At 47.7% G+C, this 18,748-nt stretch overlaps 1 protein-coding gene across 11 annotated transcripts in view; it reads right to left on the bottom strand.

Moving 5' to 3' along the window:
• Positions 1-630: 630 nt before the first annotated feature.
• Positions 631-18,748, bottom strand: part of ACAP3 (ArfGAP with coiled-coil, ankyrin repeat and PH domains 3) — a 73,284-nt gene continuing 55,166 nt past the window's right edge. For 5 of the 11 annotated variants that reach the window (XM_032448717.1, XM_032448718.1, XM_032448713.1 and 2 more), the window contains 15 exons: positions 14,037-14,149; positions 11,556-11,607; positions 11,221-11,321; positions 10,749-10,860; positions 10,320-10,528; positions 9,942-10,011; positions 9,729-9,823; positions 9,165-9,379; positions 8,936-9,040; positions 8,344-8,445; positions 6,581-6,682; positions 6,201-6,421; positions 5,941-6,050; positions 5,679-5,789; positions 631-5,571 (listed from right to left, as the gene is read on the bottom strand). In XM_032448717.1, coding sequence (XP_032304608.1) covers positions 5,421-5,571; positions 5,679-5,789; positions 5,941-6,050; positions 6,201-6,421; positions 6,581-6,682; positions 8,344-8,445; positions 8,936-9,040; positions 9,165-9,379; positions 9,729-9,823; positions 9,942-10,011; positions 10,320-10,528; positions 10,749-10,860; positions 11,221-11,321; positions 11,556-11,607; positions 14,037-14,149 — 1,869 coding nt within the window. In that variant the 3' untranslated portion in view covers positions 631-5,420. Of the gene's footprint in view, positions 5,572-5,678; positions 5,790-5,940; positions 6,051-6,200; positions 6,422-6,580; positions 6,686-8,343; positions 8,446-8,935; positions 9,041-9,164; positions 9,380-9,728; positions 9,824-9,941; positions 10,012-10,319; positions 10,529-10,748; positions 10,861-11,220; positions 11,322-11,555; positions 11,608-14,036; positions 14,150-18,748 lie in introns of all 11 variants that reach the window. The other 6 variants (XM_032448714.1, XM_032448716.1, XM_015882138.2 and 3 more) reach the window with 6 other exon arrangements.

Genomic DNA, 18,748 nt, shown 5'->3' with positions numbered 1-18,748 from the left:
CAGAACATTCCCATCGTCTGCTGCAGTTGAGCAATAATCAGCCGTGTAGATTCTTCATTAAGGTCAGACCTTGGTGCTGTGATGTCACCCTTGGGCTACCTGCCCTATTAGGGCCTGGCTCACAGCACAGCTTGAAGGCAAAGGGTTCGGCTGCTGCTCCGGGACAAAACCTCCCTTGGTTGCAGAATGACGCTTTAATTTCAGAGTTAATTGGGCAATGCATCCCCTCTGTGCTGGACATTCACTTCTCCGTGTTCCAGGACAACTTCTGCTGCAGACTGAGCTGGTTTTCACCTGGAGATGAACCCACGTAGCCACCGGGGAAGAGATAAAGATCCCAGGTATTCACCTGCAGAGCTGCAGCTGCCTTAAGGCTCCCTTTGGGGTCCTGGGAGGCCATAGGGGCACATTGGGAAGCATCTGGGCCATCCCAAAGCACACTGATGAGCTCTGGGAGCCAATTAGGATGCCCTGAGTACACTGAGTGGGTTTGGGGGGCTTTTAGGGCACACTGAAAAGCAATGGAAGGTCATTGGGGTGTCTCAGTGTATAATAGGGTTGCAGATCCAGTTAATACAGGCAACAAGGCAAGAAAACCCAGGTGAATAAATAAAGCCAAAGAGGGAGGGGAGGGGTTCATCTAGGTTTTTATTAACAGTGTTTCAAGAGACAATAGAAGAGAAAGGAGCGGGGTTATGGGGGGGGAAAAAGGCAGACAGCACAGCAACAGCTTTAAAATGGTACAAAGATAATAACATACAGAATATCTGGTTCCATAGTTACAGTCGGAACAGGCTGTGTAGAGAAAGAGGGTGTGGGGGGGGGGATTAAAAAACGTGGTCCAAAGTGGTAGTGGCAGCAGGCAAGTGAGGGGTTAATAGGTGAGAAGTATTTACAGCAAGTGCCAGCCCTGGAGTGAAGCTTAGAAGGAGCTTTGGGCACTAAGAGGCTGGATGAGCTCAGCCACAGCCAGGGCTGCTTTCATCCAGGATGGGGAATCCACACTCAATGTGCTCCCACCCCCCTCTTGCTCCCCATAACCCTCCTGTCATCCCACTAATATCAGGTGTGCAGCTCCCAGAAGCTGCATCCCAGCCCGACTTCCCTCCAAGGCAGAGGAAGCTGCGATATGAATCGTATCCCTATGGAAACAGCACTCTATATTTGGGGATTCTCAAAGGAAAAACCAACCCAAGGCATTCTCACACACTCCCACTCTCCTTTTCCTCCTGCTCCATCCCTCCTTCCCCACCTCTCCTCCATATAACAGCACCAAATGCTCTCTCTCTCTCATACACACACACATACAATGTTTGTCATCAGCAAACCTATGGTTGAAGCGTCACATTGAAGCCGTTCATTCTGGTTTTGTCTTTGGTTGAAAGCAATAATGCTCGGGCAGTGAGTGCCAGAGGTGGGACAAAGGCAGCCCAGCAGCTGCATTAAGCCACTGTACAACCACATATCAGTGCATTTAATTTAGGAGGTCACGTTGTACTTTTGCATAATAGCAGCCCCTTGGGCTATTCTGAGATGTTACTGATCTGTTTTATGCCGACAGCAAATCATTTTTGCCCCTTTAAGAACATTAGTTTTTCCAGTTCCATCTTTAGCCTTGAGACTGAGGAACTGCATATTACAGAGATATCAAAGAACACCTGAGGCAGCCCCAGATGACACATGGGATCACAAAGGGGATCATTTCAACTCGCCAGCAACTTGAAGCTGTCCCATGTGAAAACTGAAACCTTAATCTTTGCTTCCAGGCACCTGTTTAAAGGGTTCGGGTCGACTCAGAAGCTGGTACAGGTGTATCAATGTTAATGCAAACACAGGAGATGACAGAATCTGAAGGTTCTGGTCCATTTGTGTTTGGAGAACGCCTGGCATGTTGCTTTCTAGACAAAGGCAAAGCTTCTCATGTTAAGTGTGGTTGCAAATCAATGTCATAGAGATACTGAACGCACTCTTTGAGATTAAAGGAAAAACAATAAGAAGTTTTGGCATTAAATACTTCAAATATGATTGTACAACACAAACAGAGCTGGACTTGGATCTAAATGAAACGAGGTCACGTCAAGCCTGGCTGGCCATTTATCTTGCTGAAAACAAACCTGTTTTGTACTACATCCCCACTCCACGCATCCAGGCACACACATACATACAAACCCCAATCCAAGAAAGCAAATGAACACAGTAAACATTGAGAAGTGCCTCCTTAACATGATTTTCCTGGAGAACCTTTGTTTTTGTTTTAGAAACCACAGGATGCACTGAAGTGTTTGGTTATATTACAAACTAAAGGCGTTTCGTGCCTCGCCATCTGTATAATGAAAATAGAAAGGGAAGGGGGGGAAAGGAAAACGGTAGGGGGAAAAAAAGGCAGGTTTTGAAACATATTCCCTAACACTGCTACAAAAAAAAAAAGATCCTGACGTTAAATACAGCCAACCTGTATTGAATCAAAATTGCACTAGTCCTCTGGGCACAGCAATAATAAATTAAATACTTAACAATTTCACTGATTAAAAAATAAAAAGACAGCACAAAACCCATAACAAAAGAACATAAATCAACCCCTCTCCCTCCCCCCCCCCAATACTGTATGTAGGAAAAGTGCACAAAGTCGCTTTATACATTGAATCTAAATAAAGTACCAATACATGTTAAATAAATTGTCTTGCAAGACACTGCTTTTTGCATCGGTATTTACAATATGCTTCAACTTCATGTAGTTCAGCAGTGAGTCTGAGCTTCATTGGACCTACCTGTACATGATTATTTGTGTTGTTCTTATGAGTCACCTAATGCTGACTGTGAAATAAAATGACCCAAAGAAATGGAAGCCACATCTCCAGTTCCTTGTTGGCTCACAGAAAGGTCGGCCCTAACTTCTAATCAAGAGCTGGAAAACCAATTGGGGTTGGTTTTAAGTCGTCGTGTGGGTGAAAAACGTTGCTAGATGATAACTGTGCTGGAATCCATTTACAGAGCAGGATTGTGGTGCTGAAAGGTGGATTCTGCTTTTAGCATCTCTGAAGTACCCTGAAAGATGGCAGCATGGTCTTCTCCTTCAAGAAAAGAGCTCAACCACATCAGCTCTGACAACTCAACTGATGCACATCAGCATAAGATGGGATTGAAGAGAGTTAATTTGAGGTCTCTCGGTTCCTAACTCCATCAGCAAAAGCAGTTTTTGACTGAGTGCTGGTTCCTGTCCTGCTCTGAGCATTGAGGTGCTGATGGGGCACAGTCCTGCTGAAGGGCTGGCTGCAAACCAAGCAGGCTCAGCTCACAAGGAGGGTGTCTGATGGGGACCAAATCCAGCAGCAGTGGGCTGAGTACAAAGCACTCAGAGCAGCTGGAGTGATGGAAGCAGATGGGGCAAAGCTCATTATATAGGGAAGGAAGGGAGGCCGTGGGGCCAGGTTCCCCCTTGCCACCATTCTGCAGCAGGCTCAGTGTGTTCACTAGGGCTGTTTCAGGTTCGTAGCACAGCTGGGGCTGTGGCACTGGGCATCTCCCAGCTCTAAAGGGAACAGGAATGAAAAAGACCCAAGAGAAAGATGAATTTCAAGCCACAGATCACATACAGAAAACTGCTCTGTCTGAAGCAGAATGTGGATTAACACTTTCCTAAGGAAGCAGGGACTCACCCTTGAACTGAGAAGACAACTACCAGAGCCTGAGCTTCTTGATTTTTCCACCTTCAGACAAATGGGTGGAGGCGAAGTGCAGCTGGTTCAGTCCCTGAGGGTGCTGTCTCAATGAAGAGCTGGTTGTTCTCCTGAGGACAGACCTGTGCCCCTAGAAATAAACCTGGAAGGACTGAACCCACCAAGGGCTGCAGCAAGAGAGCAGCCAGCTTGTAAAGGAAGGAAAGAAGTCAAAGGTATCAGATGAAAGATAGAGCGATTGTGTATCACTGCGGATGTAATGCAGGAGGATGGGGAACTCTGCCTGGTATTCTGCGTTCCTCATGAGATCCTGACCCCCCTCAGGATCCCAGCACTATCTGTAAGGCACTGTGGCCCAACACCTAGCAGCCTAGGTGCCCAGGCAGGTTAAATATCAACTGTGGGTTGTAACCCACAAGTCCTGAAACACACTGATGTCTACAGCAGTTTGAGGGCATGTTGAAGTGGCTCTTGGCATCCAAATTCCCAGCCAGAGGACAGTCTGCTAGTGGTACACGTGTTCTGTATGTCCACTTGAAACAGCACCTCTGCACAGCTAATGCAGCATGATTCCCAGAACACAGACCAGAAACATTAGCAACAAAGTGCTCCGAGTCAAAACACATTCCCACTCCAGCAAAGAATAACACCAGAAAGGAAAGAAATCACAAAGAAGATCGTGCTGGCCACTGGAATTGGGAAACTCAGGAGTCCAGCTGGGCCAGCTGCTGAGATGCCCTACTCACATGCTTCAGCATGCTGGGTGAGCACAGAGGGATACACATGCAGGTAGAAGTCTCCTTCACAGAGATGCAAAGTCAGAAATCCGGTGACTAGGAAACAAACCAAACCAAATGGCATCGTGCAGGCAGCCGTTTTGGCACTGGGAGTTGGACTTGGCTTTTCTTCCCTGACAGAAAAAGCCCATCGCCAGCGACAAGCTTCTCCCAGCCTCAAAAGATTAGCATCGCTGCTTCCATACCACTGCGCAGACTGCATCTTGGTCCAGAAAGCAGGTGAGCTATGGCTTTGACCAGCTAACCACCAAGGCCAAAGAAAGGGGAGCGTGGCTAGTAATAGTCCTGAGAGCAAGTAAGGTGGGCAGCCATCGCTCTCAATTCTACCCCTTCTGTTTTGCCTTCTGGAGCGAAGTATCTACCCCAAGAAACAGCACGTTCCCAACGTGGAGGTCACATCTGAGTATTCTAAACTGGTCCCCAGCAGATGCTGCAGACTCCCAGGAGAAAGCAGGCTGCTGGGCCTCCCCATCAGAACCCCTTCCAAACAAATAGTTCAGACAGGAATTCAGTGCACGGTGACTGCACTGAAGGAGAGACACGACAGCTTCGTCTGATCGTATTGTTGCTGGGCTTCTCCTGGTGATAGAGGGTTTCCTTTTCTTCTTTCCTTTTTTTTTTGTTTTGTTTTGTGTTTGTTTATTTAATGCTAAACTCATCTCCCATACTTTTCACACACTCAAATCCACACGTCATGGTCTGTGGTTTTGCCCCCAAGGGTCTCCTACACAAAAATCAACCATCCAGTAGTCAAGTATGAGAACTTCACACTAAGAAGAAAGACCCCATTCCTTCCTGCGTGCATTTCAACCCATACGCTCGGGCATCAAAAACAGACCAATCTGCAAGAAACACCAATATACCAAGGATGGGGCTCTTGGGGCTTCCAGAAATCCAGCCCCCACTTCAAGACAGCAAAGGGCGCCACGCGTGAGGGACGTGTTCACTAACACTCCCTCCTCATAGTAAGGCTGATGAACTCCTGTATACACTTCTTGTACTGGAGCTCAGTGGGGCTGTTGCTGGGATATTGACCTGGCTGTCCAAAGGGACCCTCTGCTTCTCGCATTTCCTCATTCATTCGAGCCAGACGCAGCCTAGAATGAAACAGAGAAAGCAAAGGGAGAAATGTTAAGTTACTTCTTCCTGCTGGTTATCTACAGGCAGCGTTTCCACCTACAGGGAAGGTCCAGGCTGCACTTACAAGGTAACGATGTCTGCATTGGCTGCCTGGACTGCAATACTGAGCGGGTCCTGCCCGTCACTGTCCACTGCATGTTGGTTCGCCCCTCGCTTGAGGAACAAACAGACCTGACTGCACAAGAGAAAGGAAAAACCATCAACACAAATCCCACCTTCACAGGGCACAGTCCCTTCTTAACCACTAAAAAACCCACCCAAAGGCCAGTTCTTTTGCCCACCCCCAGGGTGATGGAGCAAATCAGAGCAGCGTGCAAAGGACTCACCCAGTATGTCCCATATACGTGGCATGATGCAAGGGAGCCCGGCCTCTGCTATCTTTTTGGTTAACGTCTGCCCCGTTCTGCAGCAGGAATTCACAGGCTATCAAGGAGCCCTGGCAAAGTAAAGGGGGATTTCTAAATGAATTCTGAGAGGATGCACAAGCAAACACCACACTGTATGTTACCCATTGTTAGCGACCTCCAAACTAGAGCCAAGACCTCACATTCCCAACCACAACCTCCCAACCATGAGCACAACGTACCCCCATCACGGCTTGAACCAGAGGAGTTTTGTTTTCATCTTCATCATTCACCCAGTTGACCTCAGCACCGTGTGCCAGGGCTTCTGCCATAAGCGGCAGGTTTCGGGCCTGTGCTGCTTTGTAGATCAATAAGCCAGGATGCAGCTCCCTCAGGTCCTCCAGATCTGATGCCTCCTGTTCAATCTCTGCTTCTCCACTTGACTCCTCTGACACCTCACACTCTGAGGGGCAGGAAAGAGATAGAGAGATGTGACCCAAAAGCTTGGCGTTTCCAATTTGCTATGTTCTCTGCTGGTCTTGGCACCAAATAATCACAACTATCCCTCCTTTCTAGCTGCTCCCCACCCTACTTCCATCACCAGCCTGTGTGTGACACCCACCTTCCTCTGTCACGCTGTCCACCACAGAGCCAAACACCAGGATATCAGTGCTGCCATCTGTGCTTCCTCCAAGTCCGCTGTCGCTGCTCAGACCTGCAGGGCCAACAGAAGAAAAACCAAGGCCATTTTAATACCCAGGCACTCCGGTACCAGTCAAAACTGAGACCACAGGGGAAAAAGGGCTGCACAGAGCATCACAAACACATTGCACCAGGCACTGCTGGCAAGGGAGAGGGGGGACTGCTACCCCGTTTAGCCCCACTCAGTAAAACTGCCAAAGGAAAAACTGCAAAAGCCTTATGGTGTCCATGTCCCCACGTTGCTGTTCATGCAGGGATGCTCCAACATTGCCATGGCACTTCTGGACTGTCAAGGACAGCACTTGCTGCAATCCATGAGGAACGCTGTGACGTAGACTGGAGCAGAGCAGCAGCAGAGACAACTTTGCAGCAGGCTACATGGTGTCAGAAGTAAATGAAGACACCCCTCTGCTTTCACTGTTAATAATATCAGTTTCACTCTGTGCTTTCTCCAGAGCTTTTCAATTGTTACTGAGGCATTTGCCAATTCATTGCTCTTGATTATTGATAACGACTGGGCCAAATAATGTCAGTAGTATATCTCAAACTAATCTCAAGGCACTGACCATCAGCTCTTTCACTCTTCTGCCTCCTCATGGAGCTTCACACCTTCCCTGCTTGACTGGTGAAAGCTATAAGGCAGCTGATTACACAGTGGCGTCACAAAGAGAAGAAGCAACTTGTCCAAGGACATGCAGCAGATGAGCAACTTTGTACCTTCTTGAACTCAGATCCAAAAAAAACAGGCAAGAGGATGAATGAAGGGAAGGAAGAATCAGTGCAGGAATTGCCTCTGCAGAACAGGGATGGGACATCACCCTTGCTCTGCTCCTTAGAAATGCTGGCTGGGTTCTGCATCCTGCTGCATTTAGCTTGCCAGTGACTGTCAGGGTTGAGGGCATCTATCTTTGATTCATCCCAGAACTCAAGATGTTAAGTGCCCATGGTTTACATTTACCTAAGCTCAAATAGCTGTGATTAGAAAGAAAAATAAGCCAGGCTGGAGCTGGCAAAATGTTTCAAAAACACGAGTTGAGCAGTCATGGCAAAGAGAAACAAGTCTGCAAGAACTGAAGTAAAAGCCTTGAAAACCAAAGCAGAACAACAAACCTCAACCTCAGGGCTGCTCAGAGAGACCTTCAAAGCAGCTACATCCAGGTACTAAATCGAGAAGAGCCTCTAAATAAATGCTCCTGAAATTGCAGCTCACAATTAACACTTCCCCAGCCAAGGCAGATAAGGAAGATAGCACAGAAGCTAATTGATCTACATGCAGACATGGCCCCTTGCACTTGTGCCACACCGACAACCACCACTGCTGGGCTTCATTCAGTGCTCCATAGGAGCTAAGGAGTACGACTGTGACTTCCACTAACTGATCCAGAAGAGAATTACATCAATTGTGAGGACACTAGTCAATGGTCAGCAGGCTGCCTTTCTCTGTGTAGTGATATCACCCTATGGAAGATACAGACTCGCACCAATTTCTGTGGTGCTTGCACAGTTCTGAATCTGCCATCCAGATCTACAGAAGAATCTGAACTGAGCACTTGAGACCCTTCTCAGTTTCAGCCATTGGGAAAGCAAGTCTCTGAAAGCCATCACACAGCATCTGATGCTTGGTTTGGAACAAGTCAAATTTAGGTGTCTCTTTTGCTGCTAGCTGCCAGAGCGTCACCTTACCTCCGTCCAGGAGGAACGGCATACCGCTCCCACCGGGACCAATGCCACTGCCACTCCATGGGCCACCTGTTAGCGGATGCTGCACAGAGATGTGGCTGGCACCTAGAGGAAGGTGGACGGAATATGAGGGGAGTTTGTCACATACACTAAAAGAAAAATTGTCCGCAGTAAGACTTGCTTTAAAAAGAAAAAACACTAAAAAAAAAAAAATACACACCATGGGGGGAGAAAAAAATTAAAGCCAAAATAAAACCAGAAAAAAAAAAAAATGTTGATGGGATGCATAGTCTGGAAGGAAAAACATAGGGCAAAAAAATCCCGTCTACCAGAATGCAAACACCAAGGGCTGATTGGATGGGATATTAAAACCATAAAAGCAATAAAAAGAGCGATGGGTTGGAGTTGTTGGAAGTAATTCCCCATTGCTCTTCTCGTATATTTACCCAGGATGTTTGTGATTTGGCCAGCTGAGTGCCTCTCCAAGTGAGGCCAATGCCTTGCCTTAAGTCTGGTGCAATGCACATGCCTTAGAAGAGTTGGGAGGTAAAGAGTGCCAGAAGCAGGGATACCTTCTTTCTTTCTTTGTACTTACTGCGTGGGCCAGAGCCAGCACCAGTGTCAAAGTAGGAGAAGAGAGAATCTAGTTCATCAGGGCAAAAGAGGGAATCTCGACGGAACTTCCTCTCCAGCGTGGCTGCTGTTTTAGAGAGACATGGACATGAACAATTAATAACACACACAGATGAGCAATGCAAAAGTTCTACAGTCATGATTAAACACGCTGAGCTTTGAGAGCCCTTCTCAAGCAGGGAGGTTCCCACCTGATGACAACATGGCTGGTGATGCATTGCCTGCTTCGTGGCGGTACTTCCTCCGAGCTGTGGGTGCTTTTGTGGTGCTGTTGTTCCTCTGGCATTTCTTCACACACCAGCGTCGAGGTTTCCTCTCGTTCTCTGCTAAAGCTTCCCCACTTGGTAACTTCTTCAGGAATTTCTTCTCCACGTATTTCACCTTGATCCAGGCTTCCTTGTCCTGCCTGGGAGAAGAACAGCACAGGGTCACACCACTCATAGCAAACAGTTATAAGGAGATGAGGCTGTGCTGGCTCAGCTCCTCAACTCGGCTTTGAGCCCTAAAAATCACTGAGACCAGGATGAAAAAGGCAGAGTTTCTCAAACCTTAAATATATTTCCCATTTCAAAGCAAAACTGAGGAATGCTGAGAGTGGAAGGGGATGGCCAAGGCCACACTGTGTGCTTCAGTGAGAGCTTGGGCCCTCACTGAATGCCAGCCCCACTGCTGGCTTTCCAGATTGCTCAGAGTAGAGCTGAGGGTTTATAACTTCCCCCAGAGCTGGTAGGAGCACTACATGCACTCAAACTCACCTGGAGCTCCCTGCTGTTGGTTTCTTAAGTCCAAGTTCTTCACACTGCGCCTCATAGATCTGATTCATGGTGCTGTTCCCCAGCTCGCACATCAGCTGCAATACAACCAGGAGAGAATGAAGTACTCAGGTGAGGAGTTACTCCTGCTACCAGGCCAGACTGCTCTCCCCACCCAGCACTGTCCAGATTTTGGTGTTAAAAGCCAACACTCACCTTCAGTAGCTCTGGCTCCCAGGAATCCAGTGTGAGAGATCGGACTTTGGAGCAGTGGACACCCAGACTCCTTCAAAAGGAAGAAAACTGGAATGGTTACAATGCTTCAAAACCAGAAGTGATTGTAGAAGCTATTGCAGAAATGCTTAAGTTGATATCAATCAATCCTGCTGCATTATTCATGTTAAAAGCTGTTCTTCTGTACTATCGATCTTCAAATCCTTCCATTCTACTTTCCTTGCCTTCACATCCCTAACAAGAAAGGTTTCCCTACTTGAGTTGAACATCACCAGTGTTTGATGGCTCGTTAATCTGTACAAACATTATACACTTCACACTCATAACCCAAGCACCTGGCTGGCAACACACGTAGAGTACCTGTGGATACCAGAGCACTCAATGCATAGCAGAATGCCCAGGTTGATGCTGGCCCATCGGGGATCTGGCTGACCACAGTCACAGCACTGGTCATTCCCAGGGATGCTCTGCACTCTTTGCAAGATGGACTCCCCTTTCACATTGCGGTCCCGTGAGTCGGTAGCAGAATCAATGCTGCTCGTGGAAGGGGAAGCAGTTCGGTCCAATCTCTGCAGGGAACAAAATAGGATCTAGGATCTCCAAAGCACTGTGGAAGGACTTGATTCAGATCTTTACATTGCAGAAGCACTCTTTGAGTTAGCAAAGCCACCAGTAGAAAGGGTATTTCCAAACGGTCTACCCAGCCATACTGGACATGTCACAGCTCAGAAGCCCACTGCCAAGGCTCTGAGACCCCACACTCAGGACCTTTCTTGCACCCTCACTCACTTCAATATAGTAGCTGTCAGGACTTTCCCGGTACGCAGAAGCGATGCTGGCTTGAACAGCCTGAATCCAAGCCTGACGCAGCTTCTCTGAGTCAGCCTGTAACATGCAGCTCCTGGAAGGGAAAACAGAGAGTTGGAAAGAATAAAAGGGCAGGATGCAAGTCCTGATCAAAACTGTCCCACTTTGTCCCTATGTAGCCTTTTCAATGGGGGTGGCACCCTGATTTGACAGGCATGGGACAGAAATGAGTCCAGCTATTTTAGAGGGATGACTATGGCCAGTTTCACAGTCTGTTTGTACATTAGGTCTGCATAGCCATGATGAACTTCACGGAGACTTTAGAACACAGGCAGAGCTGCCTCCCAGTCATCACTGAACAGATCAGGGCAGCATCTGCTCAAATCAGATTTGTAGCAGTTCTATATACAGCCCACCAGCCATGAGGATGACACAGGGAAGCCTCCAAACTTACTTGGTAGGGGAGACAACCTCAAAGCAGAACCTCCTCTCTATGTCTTCACATGGCTTGACAGTACAGAGCCGCAGGTCTTCCACCACCACCGTGAGGACATCCTGAAAGAGTGAGAATAGGTGGCTCTGTCAGCAACCTGAATCTGTCATCATCAGCTCCTCAGAAACCTCCTCCCCAGACTCTGCTGATTACCACATGCAAGGTCAATAAAATAAAATGAGCCAGCCCATCACAGGATGAGTTTAGAGCAATAGGAGGGGGCTGTACAGGACCTAACAGTGGGTCAAGACAGGTTGGCCAATCTGCCCAGCGTCACCTGAAGAAGCCTCACTGACCTTTAGTTTTTTCTGGTACACCAGCTGGCTGTTCTGTATGGAGAACCACCTCCTGGGGGAAGACAGACAGACAGATTGAGGTCAGAACAAGTGAATGGCAGAGCTCAAAGAAGCTGAAAACAACTGTCAAACTCACACTTCCCCAGTACCCTCAGTCAGAGAATAACCAAAGGATTTACAGCCTTAGGGAATGACTATTGGCACTGAGATACTGTGAAAGCAACTGTCTGAGATAGACTGATGTATGTGAAGGAGGAAGGAAGGGAAGAAGCGAACTGAGCAGTTCATATTACTACCTAGGATTTCTGGAGCAGAAGTCTGTGTGCACATTGGCCCTGGTGCAGATAGAAATCAGTGGGACATACTGCACTGCTTAGGACTGGATGGACCTACACAGCAGGTAACCTGGCGTTTACTAGGAAGGCTGAATGCTTGCACGTGCCACAGGCAGTGTGCCTCCTACCTCTCCAAGCTGTCATAGGGAAAGCCAGAAATTCTTTGATATAATGAAGAAACTTCCAAGTGGTAAAAAGAATAAAAAACACATTAGAAAACCCTGCTAACTGGCAGTGCTACAACCAGCGTTGGAAGGAATAATACAAACAGGTTGCACATGTTGTTATTTTTATGCAGAATAAGCTACATACCAGGCTGAGCTCTCAGCAGCCACTACAACCAACAGGACACCAAACAGAAAGCCAAAGCTCCTGTTTGCTGCAGCTAGAGTAAGGACATGTCAGTAGGAAGGGAATCTGCCTTCTTAGGGGACCACCAGCTGCCAGCTTCCCATTGAAATACAAGCGACAGAAGGTCCAAATGATGCTGATATTAGAGGTAATTCCCTGGTGTCTTAATCTGCCGTGCTAAACCCAGCCCTCCCAAGTCGCTTCCTCAGTCCATGATACAGCCTAAGGATTTAGCAACCTGATCATCTTTCTGGAAGAAGGCACTGAAATATCCAAGCATAAATAGTCAGAGGCTTGCAGCAGGCTGGCATTTGAGCACGTATCACACTTGCTTTGCAAAGGAACTAGGTTCCCTGGGAAAAATGAGATGAGACAGGGCTCTCTTTCCTTCGTCACTGCTGAAAGATTAAAGAGCGAGATAAAAGACATCAGTAATAAAGGATCTGACATGCCTGTGAAGAAATGGGAAAGCGCAGGTAACTGGAGGCCATCCCACCTACGTGGGAACCCCTTTTGCTGAGCTCATCTGGTTCTGCATCTCTGAGCTGCCGTGACAGCCACAGTCTGTGCTCAATGAGCTCTGCTGCTGTCAGGTTTCTCTCTCTCAGGTTCTGGTTTCCACTCCTGCCCCTTGCAGCTGCATTCTCCTGCTCCATCAGCCCAAGGTATCCATTGCTACCTGTGTTGGCTCCTAACCCAAACCAAACAGGGGATTTTGCTGCTTGCTCTGCCTGACCCCCACTCATGAAGGGGAGGCACCACCAGTGAGTGGCAGGGTGACAGTAAGAGGGCAATGAGTAGGTAGGTGACAGGAGCTGTGAGCTGCCAAAATCCCAGCAGATATGGCTGAGAGTGGGTGGGAATGAAGAGAATGAGATGACTGCAGGGAGGAGACCAAGTGCGTGGCTGGGATGCAGGAAGGCATGGGGGAGGGGGGGCAGCTGGGATTTGGGGGAATGGGAAAACTCAGAGCTCTTGACATAAGCCTTATTTCAGACATCAGGACAGTCAGAAGGCCTCAGAGATTTGTGTTCCATCCAAGATAAGTGCCCTACAGAACAGCCCTTGAATTCAGCATCAACCTGCCACAATTTAGCATGACCTTCTCCTCTGCACAAACATGTGGTGTGCAGTGAAAGCGTGCATGTCAAGGGACAGAGGCTATACTTAAGATGAGCTCAGTGTTCATTTATTCTGAAGTCTAATGACAGCATATTTAAACCCTGCTGTGGCATATACAGCGTATCCCAAAGCCAAGTGTAGGATCTGATGATATTACATCATTTCCCTGTTAAGTGAGAGGAGGAAATGTGGGTCAAAAAAGCATTGATCTCTTGCATTAGATACTAATTGAAAGGGTTTGAAAGCTCCTGCACAGCCATCTATGAAACCCATTAACAACCTCAAGGGAAGCTAACCACACAAACATCAAGCAAGGCTAGAACATGAAACCTCTGCTTCCAGGAGTCTTTGGCAGCTCCTGCCTGGTGCAGGCATCATACGAGACCAGCATTCCTACTGATCTATCAGCTGAAATATTTATAAGCAATTAAGAGCAGGGTCAGTGCACAGACAGCCACCTCTCCGCTCCCAGCAGTAGAGCTGATACTCACAACTCCTGCCTATTCCCCCTCCCACAGCAGACAGGTTAAATAACTGTAGCCATTTAAAACCAAGCACGTCTTGCTATGTTACATATTTCTCTTAATTGCTATTAATTTACAACTTTCCTGTGGTATAAGCTGTGTTCAGAGTCTTGGCCCAGATATCAAATGAAATACAAAGTATTACTCACCGGTTCCACGTTTTGAAAGCATTGCTGGCTCTCTTGAAGAGGTAGCCTTCCATCACCACTCCATTTGGGGCATCAACATTAAACTCCACCTTTGAGTCATCATAGGAGAAGTCCTGCAGATAGAAAGAGACCAATGCTCTAACACGGCTGCATCCCCCAAGATGGAGATGACCCTATTAAAAGCTTAAAGAGGAAGAAAGCACCTATGCCAAGATTATGAGGTTCAGGCAGAGCTATCTCTCACAGCACGCTCCTTTGCTGGAGTGGGCTGCAGCCATGAATAGCAGCCAGGAGCAAACCACATTGCAGCAAGCTCATCCATCCCTATTGGTGGAGAATGTGCTATACATGCCGCGTTTCCCACGCTGGTAGCTGATAAGGAGAAAAGCAGGTAGCTCATTATTATGAGAATTCAAAGTTGCCAATATCTGGGGCAGTCTGCAGCGCAAAGCATAGGGATGGAGGTGCTTTTCATTGGCCACACAAGGCAGCAGTGCTGACTCTCCTGCAAAGGGCCAGAGCCAGAGCAAAGCCCATCCTTGCACAAGGAAAACAGGCATGAAAGTTTCCAGAGGGGAAGCAAGACTTCTCAATTCCATTTTCATTACCTATCATCATCTGCCACCTCCAATTTGCACTCACACGGTTCTCTACGCTATGCTACAAGTCAGATCTAATTTGTCAGGTTTGGCACTGATTCACCAGATAGATCTCATGGATTCTGACAGCTGGTGAGCAAGACACGGAGCAGAGAGAATAGCAGCTGCTCCTGCACAACATGGGATTCTTCTCCCTGGGCAATATCTGCCTCCTTCTCCAGAGAATCTAGGTCAGCAAACTTAAACCACTGCCCCCAACCTGAGAAACTGAGGTACATTTCTCCTATGTGCATCCCACTCACACCTCCCTCTTGAGAGCAAATATCTTCCCCTGCACAGCCCAGTTCAAAGACCCAGCACAGCACAGTGAAAAGCAGCCCCATTAACTTCAGTGCCTTCCCCAGCTCAGCAAATGAAGACCCTCACGATGCTGCGTTGCCAGGCAATGTGCACTTCACTCTCATTAAGATGAGTTATTTTCATGTTCAGAGATGCCAGCTTGCCTGGGAGGTGTCAGAATCAGAAGAATACTGATACAGAAGGAGGAGATATAATGGGACAGGACTGAGTCATCCCTTGGAAAAACAGCATGATGCCCAATTATGCACTAGAAACTTTGCTGTAAGGCACACAATTAAATGAGGTCTGCTCAGCCCCATATTTTCATGCTGTAAGAGGGTAAATCCCACAGGGCAGGGGGGGGAAGGGGGTGGAAAGGGGGGTCTCTTCTGCAGATGTCTTTTGTGTACATATTGAAAACAAAGGCTAGAGGAAGTTTTCCTCTATATATCATAGAATGGCCTGGGTTGAAAAGGACCACAATGATCATCTGGTTCCAACCCCCTGCCATGTGCAACCAGCAAACCAGGCTGCCACATCCAGCCTGGCCTTGAATGCATCCAGGGATGGGGCATCCACAGCCTCTAACTTATAACCATTGAACCCTGTGATTTTTGCAGAGCTGCTCCCATGTAAGACCCCTATCAATGGGATGAGAATCTGCTCTATTCTATAAACCACGCAGATGTACAAAAGTGTGCTTAGAAGCACACTGTATAAGATAAAACCCTTCCAAGGGCACCTTAGCAAATGACACTGTGTGCAACGGGTACAAAACAGAGGGGAGGATCTGAATTTAATCATGTGATTCCAGTTGTCCTCATCTAATCACAGGGCAGGAGGGTAAGGAGGATGTACTGCTGATGGGAGCAGGAGGAACAGATGGGCCACGTGCGTCAGAGTAAATCCACTGGAAGTCAGGGGAGTGGAGCCAGGTGTGCCTTTAACTTATATTTCTGCCTGTGTAATTCCAAAGCAAGGCCACTGCTGTCAACAGAGCTGCTGGAGGACAGGATATGCCCAGCAGACCCTAAGCTGGATTTGTAAAGCAGGCTGAAACCAGGGGAGAGCTGAAGGGTAAGGAGCAATCAGCCTCTTATCCTGGGCACCTCCCAGTCTGATCCTAAGGGGCAGCTTGCTCCATTCCATCACATCACACTGGGAAGCACATCAGGTCATTGCTATAACACTATGCTGAAGGACAGCCCAAATGCAGAAGGGAGGGGAAAAAACAATCCAGAGTTTATCCCCTGATTGATGTCATTTCTCCTTTTCAAAGGCTGAAGAGAAAAGGTACAAAAATGGCTCATGGAGCTGAAAGGTAAAACCATGGCTGGACTCGGGATGGTTTCAGATACCCATCACTCAGCCAAGCTCAACTGTAATTGTCAGAGTTCCATCCAGCACATCAGAATGAGCTTCAACTATGGGCTCCAATGACACATTCCTGGGCTCATACAGAGAACTTTCTTAGCACAGCCATTGAAAAGAGGACTCACCAGAATATCTGTTGATACCTCACATGCACATATTTGGACTCCAGCTGGAAGCCAGCTTAGAAAGCTAAGATCATCCTCGCAGTGGTGTTGAAACAGCACGGTGCTGCAGCCATAGCTGAACACAGACAGATGTGACAATGAATCCCCTTAACAGGCAGAGCTGCCATTAAATGGCCCAAAGTCTGCTCTATTCATTGACACAAAAAGATTTTAATCCTGTTAGTTCTGGGAAATAAGTCAGAGTCCTGGCTGAGCCAAACACATCAGAAAGTCTGTTATAGCCCTGCTTGCAAGGCACAAACACAGCAGGGGCTGCCTGGCTGCAGGTGGAGCGAAGGAATAGGAACTTCTCCCCATTACACAACACCTAAAGTAGCTTGCTTCCACTTCACAAGGCCTGAGAAAGCAGAATAAGAGCACACAGGTATGCTTTCTCTTGGGCCCTCTTTCCCCATTTCCTGCTATGCATGAGGCTTTAACGCACCCTATTTCTTCCCATCATTTCTCTGCCTGCTCTGAATGACTTCGGACTGATTTATTAAGTCCGCATTGAAGACCTCATAGCCTCTGCAACACGAAAAATAAATGCTCAGCACAGAAAAGCCTTCCTAGGATTCAGATCTGAATGGTTTCAGCTGCAACACAATCACGATTACAGACAGCAGGGACACACTGGATCACACAGTGGTGAAAGAAACCCATTGTCTTCAATAATAAGAAGCCAGATCTCTGCTATCATCTCCTTCCAGTGAATCACTCCGGGTCCAACATCCCCTCCCCATCCCCTCAGCCTGAGCTTATAAACAAGGCTGCCTGGGAGCTGATGTGTTAGAAGTGATGCCACGCTGGTTTCCATGGGAGCATGCTGACTGCTGCTGAAACAGCACTGAAATAACAAATCCCAAGGGACGCATCCAGAGGGACTCGAAAAAGGACATCACAGGGACACTTAAACCAGGAAATGGAAGGCAAAAAACCCAGCACATGCAGGCACAGACACAAGATCAGGGAAAGAAAATAACACTGTTTCAAAGCTGCTTCTCAGTCCTCTCCACTACCAACTCCCCCATCCATAAGGGGGGGATGCATAGGGATGCTGGTGCTGCAGACCTAGCCAAGCTCTTCCACTCTCTCCCATGAGAGCAGCACTTCGTGCATGGGAAATGGCTGAAATTCAATACATCTCCAGCATCACAGACTTAATGTGAAGAGGGAAGCCGTCCCCCACCTCCCCAGATGCTTTTGGCAGGGGAGTGTTTTCTAAGTAAGCAGCCCTGCCTACGAGCTGCTCCCTGAAATAGGAAGGTTTCATTTCTTCCCACCTGGTGGTATCCTACATGGTATTAACTGAAATAAAATCACAGCATGTGACAAATGCTCCATAGAAAATAAAGGCTTTATCCAAAAGAGCCCTTTCTGCTGTTGTTAGGTAAGAAAGGATGCTCACTATTTAACAATTACATTATGTACATCCATGCACAGAACAGAACTTCTCCTGAGCCAAATGGGAAGCTGTGTGATTGCTCAGCCCTGATTCCAAGGAAAGCAGAACAGAGAGGAATATTCACAGCCCTTAAGGATGCACACACCCCCTTCCACACAAACACTGGTGCACGCACATTCTGTTCTCTTCTAGTGCCTGAATATATTTCAAGCCTTTCCCTATCTGGTTGTTTCTACCTTCTGTATATACGGTGTATGACCCAAAACATCCATCCTCCAAAGCAGATGGTATTCGGATGAGAGCTCTCCCACCTACATTCCCATTCTTTACAGTCAGTTTTCACTCATTACAGCCAAACCTCCATCTACAGACCCTTTGTTTCTTGAATCTCCTAATACCAAACAAACACCCCCCAAGCTCCGCAGTGTGCCAGCAGGTGATGCTTAGAGATCTATACCCTACCCTTTTCCATCCCACGGACAGAACCAAGCACATTTGCTCTCCTGCAGTAATAAACCTGTACGTGCACTTGGGTTGTATGCACAGCCCTACAGACACACTCCTTGCACCCCCTCCAAGGGAAAAGTGCCCCCTGAACTTTCTCCCCAAGTCAAACCAAGGCTGCAGGAGTCTCCTTACCAGGAGGTATTCAAGCCTGCCGAAAATCTTCATGATGCCAGCTGCAAGGGAAGCTCTGCAGGGAGCAGCTGCGTCCTGTCCTCTCTCCCGTTCGCTCTCTAGAGCAGCATCTCTGCTAAGCACCGTGGGCTGGCAGGAAAGGAGGGATTTCTTATTCAGCCCTTTCTCCTTTACCCCTCCTACTCCTTTTTG

This window comes from Coturnix japonica, chromosome 21 (genome assembly GCF_001577835.2).
Source record: "Coturnix japonica isolate 7356 chromosome 21, Coturnix japonica 2.1, whole genome shotgun sequence".
NCBI classification, from domain to species: Eukaryota; Metazoa; Chordata; class Aves; order Galliformes; family Phasianidae; genus Coturnix; species Coturnix japonica.
This window is presented reverse-complemented; position numbering and strand designations above follow the sequence as displayed.